Source organism: Talpa occidentalis, unplaced genomic scaffold (genome assembly GCF_014898055.3).
Source record: "Talpa occidentalis isolate TD23 unplaced genomic scaffold, MPIMG_talOcc4v2.1 talOcc4.9, whole genome shotgun sequence".
Taxonomy (NCBI): Eukaryota; Metazoa; Chordata; class Mammalia; order Eulipotyphla; family Talpidae; genus Talpa; species Talpa occidentalis.
In genome coordinates this window covers 78,669,489-78,675,656 of record NW_023605305.1, presented here as the reverse complement: position 1 = coordinate 78,675,656, position 6,168 = coordinate 78,669,489, and the positions used below count along the sequence as shown (strand labels likewise).

The 6,168-nt window shown below is 54.3% G+C and overlaps 1 protein-coding gene across 3 annotated transcripts; it reads left to right on the top strand.

Annotated features, from left to right (window-relative positions):
• Positions 1 to 2,189: 2,189 nt before the first annotated feature.
• Positions 2,190 to 5,633, top strand: LOC119236201 (protein S100-A7-like). 3 transcript variants are annotated; one of them, XM_037499915.2, is made up of 3 exons: positions 2,190 to 2,264; positions 4,382 to 4,539; positions 5,407 to 5,633. In XM_037499915.2, the coding sequence occupies exons 2-3, from the start codon at positions 4,399 to 4,401 to the stop codon at positions 5,569 to 5,571; spliced, it is 306 nt and encodes a 101-aa protein (XP_037355812.1). In that variant the 5' UTR covers positions 2,190 to 2,264; positions 4,382 to 4,398; the 3' UTR covers positions 5,572 to 5,633. The 3 variants fall into 3 exon arrangements, with proteins under 3 accessions (XP_037355812.1, XP_054547231.1, XP_037355810.1); XM_054691256.1 differs by lacking the exon at positions 2,190 to 2,264 and adding an exon at positions 2,320 to 2,477; XM_037499913.2 differs by lacking the exon at positions 2,190 to 2,264 and adding an exon at positions 3,049 to 3,566.
• The last annotated feature ends 535 nt before the right edge of the window (positions 5,634 to 6,168 follow it).

The following is a 6,168-nucleotide window of genomic DNA, read 5'->3' as shown; positions in this document are numbered from 1 at the left end:
GGAAAGATGGTCACCTGACTAGACTTTACAGGCTCTGAGAGCCCCACCAGTCTGGTAGCCTAAGTTCCTCACCCTTTCCCTGTTCAGTCCTGTTCTGCTCCTGTTTACCTTTCTTTGCAGACAAAACCAGAAAACCGGGCAGAACCAGCTGAAAACAAAATGGAGGCAGAAATAAGACAAGGGTTAAACCATAACCTCATCACCATCGCGAAAAGCAGGTCCACCAGCACCATGACATTTCTGGTCAGCCAAGCTCAGAGGAAAGCAGGACATAAATGCAGTTCTCGGGAAACCCGCCGATTTCTCTGAAATCCTGCTGATGCAGAAACTATGCCCGCTCCCCTTCCTCAGTGCTCCCCATTAGTAGTTAGTCCCTGCTTCTCGGCAATGCAGGGAGATGTCCTGTGACAGCAGTCACCAGTATTCTCAGGCTGGAGAACTTGATTCACCTGATTTCTTTCCCATGCTTACCTCTTCAGTTTTGCCTTATGAGCCCAAGTAACGCCGGTGACAAGTACAGGGAGCAGGTTGAGGGGAACCTGGCCAGGCTGGCAGTGGTGCAAGGGACATGGGTTGTGTCCCACCCTGTGGGGCAAGGGGTTGTGAAGTTCAGAGGAAGGAATAAAGGCTTGGGGGGAGGGGAGAAGGCTGGGGGTCGGGACACCTGGAATGGGATATGTGCAGCGAGCAGAGAGCAGGGTGGGCTGTGAGTAGGAGAAATGGAACCTGGTCCATCTGAGGAACCCCATTCAAGGTGCTGGGAGAGAGGAGTGTCAGCCTTTAGCTCTATGATCACTGAAACCAGGTAGGAGCTCTCCCTAGCAAACATTGCCAAGAAGAAAGGCATAATAACTCTCTCATTTTCCAGAGCTCCATGTTGTGAAATGTAATATAAAGAACTCACACAGTGATGGGCCTCCCGGTGGCGCAGCGGTTGAGCGCTGGGTTGCGAAGCTGCCCGCGGCCTCTGCAGCACCAGTTCGATCCCTGACTACTCCCCGGCCACCTGAGGACAGTCCTACATGGTGCGACAGACCTCTCCTGCCGCACCCACTGCTCCCCTCAGCAGTGTACTTCCGTCCTTCTGCCTGCTCTGCTCCCCACTCTGGCTCTGGTGAATTTCTCACCCTCCCGCGCTTCTGACTGTACCCAGTGCATGTATAAATAAATAAATATTTTTTAAAAAAGTGAATTGTCAGAGTAATTGCTCACAAGTCAACAATCACCTCCCAGGGGGGACAGAACCTTAACCCACCTGATTCTGTAGATCAAAATTTATTTATTCTAACTTTTTTATTTTCTGACATCGTAGCTAATTTTTGTACAATATGTGATTTCACCCCTCAGGTGTAGACCAGTCAATCGCTCACCACCACATCACCTGTGATCCATCACCAATTCTGTTGTGCTCTTCCCTCCCTTGTTTTGGCCTCCACCCTCCCCATCCCTGCTATATGCCTCAGGTGTGGAGATAGATTTAGACCTAAACATCTAGATTCTAGATCTCTGGGTTGGTGAGAGGACAGGTACATCTCAGGAAATGGATCATTTGGGGATTTGCATGTGGAATCAGACTCTCTGATTATGCATCTGATTTGTCACTTTATTAGCTCTCATTAATTGTCATTAGCTAAGACCTCCTACCATTAGAGACAGCAAATCACCTGGCAGGCAGTAGCCTAAGAGCTTTGAATGCACTGTCTCATTTCATCCTCAGAAAACACCATGCACTGGTTATCACTACCCCAGTTTACAGACATGGAGCTTTAGAGCCTAGATAAATTCCCAGGGTACAACCCCAGTACATGCAAAGCAGGATTCAAAATCAGGTCCTATGGGATCTCATCCTGGCTCAAACACTGTGCTGAAATCCAGGGTTTTTGTCAGGTCACCTCTCGGCTGGGCTAGTGAGATCACCTCAGGGCCTGCACCACAGGGGAGAGGCTGTGGGCCCAGGACAGTGACAGCAAGCCAGGACTTGCCCATGGATACTACCCAGGGGCCTGTGTCCTCTCTACTCTATGGTTGCCCCAGCAGAGCCAGGCGGCACCCACTCCTGCCAGGACTGTCTGCATGGAGGAAGAAGGAAGGATGGTGAATACTTACAGGAAGATAATAGTCATGGGTAGGGAGGGAATTACCCATTATGCTGTCACAACTCATTCCTCAGCAGTCACCACCACTGGAACTAGACAGCGGGATGATATGTTGTCCCATGCACCTCTGATGCTGCAAAGTCAAGTTCAAGTTTGGGGCTAATTCAGGTCAGGGTTAGATCCCTGTCACCCTCACAAGACCATGACAGTGCTGAGCCCACCACCCACCCTGTCTGTGTCCTCTCATCTGTCACTGTGGGACACCAGCCACACCTCCTTGGGGCTCACAGGAGGACCCCATGTGAAGATGGCAGTGAGGTGACCCTCATCCTTCCCTGAACTTGGGGTTCCCAGAGGACAAAACCTGCTCCAAACCAAAAGGTTAGATGAGGGAGCAAGAGGAAGGTTTGAACCAGGATTTTCAAGGACCCAGGCCTACTTGGTTGGCTGCCAGCTGTATAAACATGGGAGTTTGCTTGACCTCTCAGTACATCCATTCCCCCCCTGAATGAGGGTGTGTAAGGGCAGGACAGGACACAGTGCAGGTTTTCTAGGATCCCATGCAGACCGGGTAAAGGAGGAGTCAGAGTCCTCAGTGGTTTTTGCAGGTCTTTTATTGGGATTTACCTGGCACACAGCAAGCAAGGGTGCTGGGGGAACGGGAGGCTGGCAGGCCTCCCAGCCCCCAGCAAGCCTTCACTCTATCTGGGCTGTCCGGCCTTCTCTGCTTCTCTCTCGGCTTCTGCTGCTTCTTTCTCGGCTTCTCTTTCGGCTTCTCTTTCGGCTTCTGCTGGCGTCCCCGTGATGCCGCCCTTAAAGCCCAATCTCAGCCCAGGTGAATCCCATCTACCTATGCCCACACCCTACTCCAGGTGCCCACCATCAGGCATGCATTCAGGACCACAGGGTTCCGTCATCTATCCTGATGGCAAGAGGGCAGAAAAGCCTGACATTTTTTTCCATACCCTACAGGGTGACAGACTCAACTCACAGAGCACGGAGGATTGAGGAGGAGGCAGGACAAAAGGTGTCCTGTCTGACACACTCGGGGCTCTCCAGGACAGGGGGCTGTGGTCGATCAGCCCAGTGAGGGGCAGGACTGGGGGAGTGAAAGAACACCCACCCTGTTGCACCTCCCAAAGGCCATACTTCCATCCTCCCTGACCCCAGATACCCAGTCGTCCCTGTCCTCCTTCCTGCCCTGGGTGACACATCCAGGGTCGCCCACTGCAGATCACTTGGGAAGGACAAGGCTCAGGGGAGGACTCTTGAGAGCTGCAACACCACAGGCCTGGGATTGTGTGGGAAAAGCCCCACCCTGTGGGGCAATGCAGGAAGCAGACAGCATCCCTGCTCCAGGGCTCCCACACCTGGGAAGAGCCAACCTGAGCATTATAAAGGGCCCAGGCTCTGCCCAGTTGCATATCTCACCATACATCTTCTGCCACAGCCGCTTCTTCCTCAGCTCTGGTGAGTTTGCACTGCCTCTGCCTTTTCTAGAGGGAGGGCCAGGCCCAGCAGCTCTGCTACCTTGGGAGCTAGGACAGCAGCCACGGGACAGGGCTCTGGAGCCTCGTACCTCACAGGCCTTCCCCTCCAGGCTGCTGACTTTCACCCCAGCTGAGGTCCTCACCAGATGACTGGACCAGGGACACCCATTACTCCTTTTGGCTCCTCTGACAACTCTGGGCCAGTCTTCCCCAGTCGGGTAGCCTGGTAGGTCTCCAGAATCAGGCCAGGGATGGTTTCTCTGCTCACACTCGCCAGCACCCCCACAGGATCCTCCAGGAGCACCAGAGCCCAGTGCAAGCACAGGGGCTTCCTGGTCCTGGTGGGGCCCAGGCCCAGGCCTGTCCCCACCAGCAGCCCCGGGGACGCAGAACCAGCATGGCAAGGACACTGAGGGGTCTGGTGCCTCTAATCCTGACATTGAAGCTGAAGGGGAAGGATTCGATGTCTTGAAATGTGGGGATTCCTGATGCTGTCTCTCTCGGCGTCCTACCTCAGGAGTTGCCTTTTCAGGGATGCTGCCCCTATCTCTGTTTCTGCATCCTCTCTCAGCCCTGCCCCCAGTGGACGCTGCTGTTCTCCCTCAGCCTCTCTGTACCCTGGCCTGAGTGACAGGGGCTCAACCTGGACCCCACACTGCCCCCCCTGAGCTTCTGAACCCAGCAACACAGGGACATGTGCTTCTCCTTCCTCCGAATCCACGCTCTCAGCACTCTGGTCCTAACTAGAGACACTGCTGTGGGGGAGGATTAAAAGGTCCTTGTCTCTCTCTGCAGCTTTTGTGACAGACACCATGGGCAGCACTCCAGCTGAGAAGGCCATCCAGGGCACCATCGACCTGTTTCACAAATACAGTGGAGAAAAGGACACAATTGACAAGCCAGACCTGATGAAGTTGATGAAGGAGAATTTCCCCACCTTCCTGGCTGCCTGTGTGAGTCGGGGTCTGCTTCTTAATGTTGCTGGGGTCCTGCTCTGGCTGAGGACACACTGGCCATGTGACCTTGCACAATCACTTTCATTCTCTGATGCTCCAGTTTTTTCTCTGCAAAAGCGCCTAGAATGACTCTCTATCCCAGGTTATTATCAGGCTGCAGAGAGATGAATTATGCGGCCAAGGGTGAAAAAGTATGGAGAGGTGTCAGCAGAGGTTATGGCCAGCACAGTGAACAGGTTCCCTGTCCCCAGTCCCAGGCCTCCTCAGCCCGGCCTCCAGAGGCCCCATCCATGTCCCCAGAGCACTAGAAATCCCATTGCTGAGAGAGCTAGACACGCCTCTGTCCATGCACATGTCCATGCTCACCCACACCCTGATTTCTTCTGACCATCAACTGTCCTGAACTACTCAGCAGAGGGACCCTGAGGGACTGCTAGTGACACAGACACCAGGAAAGTAAGAGGGGCAACTGAGGGCCAGTAGGACTCGGGCAGTACCTACAGAAGATGGAGTGAAGGGTTAGGATGAAGAGGGCCAGAGACAGGCCAGTGTGAGTGTGGGAAGAATTCAGCAGGTGGCAGGATTACAGGGATGGACAGGGGCTGGGCCCCTGACCACCAACAGCACTTGTGGCACTAGATTCCAGGCAGGTCCACTCACCACCCGAGGGCTCCCGTTCCTACTGACATTTCTGCCAAGCTCCTCCCTCGAGGCCTGTGGGCAACATGATGTCCTCCGTCCTCAGTCACCCTGGCCACACCTGTGCTGCGCATGTGCAGGCAGTTGGTGCTGCCTCCTCCTCTCCACTGCCAGCCACAGCTCCAGCAGGACTGACATTCTCTTGTTTTACATCTCTCCCCACAGGACAAAAAGGGCACCGATTACCTGGCCAATGTCTTTGAGAAAAAGGACCAGAATAAAGACAGCAAGATCGAGTTCTCTGAGTTTCTCTCCTTGTTGGGGGACTTAGCCATAGACTACCACAAACAGAGCCATGGAGGTGAGGCCTGCTCAGGGGGGAACCAGTAACCCTGCCTCCTCTAGACCTCCAGCGACCTCCCCAAAACAATAAAGTGTCTCTTCTCACCAGAAACTGGTCCATTCCCGTCTTTCTTTGGCTGCCTCTGTGGTCATACTACCTTTCTTGCCAACACTGATGTGGACACCCCAGTGGGTTTACTGGGAGCGTGCCAGCAGTGTGCCCTCCCATGAATCAGATCACTCACCCCTTGTGGCAGGCCTATGTCCCCTGCCCTGGCCCTGAACACAGCCACATTGCCCAGGCCCGTGGTGGGGTTGGGGGGAGCCTCTGCCAGGGTCCAGCCATGCATTTGCTCCAAACTTGTAGATCGGGATCTTGTGATCACAGAAGATCAGAGAGCAGGACCCAGAGCGCCACACCACACTTCAGGCCATCTGGCTATGCCCCGGCATCTCCTAGGGCAGAGGAGACTGGCATCACTTAAGTAGGCCTCTTAGAGCACCAGCGACACAGGGCACTCAGCACAGTGAGGAGATTTGGGGGTGCTTACAGCACCCTGACCACCATAATCCCCATTCTGGGCCCTGTGCAGCGCTGTGGCTTGCAGCCCGGGTGGGGGTCCAGGTGGAAGTGGGTAGTCACCC

Excerpts from the sequence above, each read along its gene's own strand:
- LOC119236201 (XM_037499913.2), top strand. The coding sequence starts at position 3,425 with ATGCAGGAAGCAGACAGCATCCCTGCTCCAGGGCTCCCACACCTGGGA. Across the intron at positions 3,567-4,381 it reads CCGCTTCTTCCTCAGCTCTG|CTTTTGTGACAGACACCATG; the intron begins GTGAGTTTGCAC and ends CTCTCTCTGCAG. Across the intron at positions 4,540-5,406 it reads CCACCTTCCTGGCTGCCTGT|GACAAAAAGGGCACCGATTA; the intron begins GTGAGTCGGGGT and ends CTCTCCCCACAG.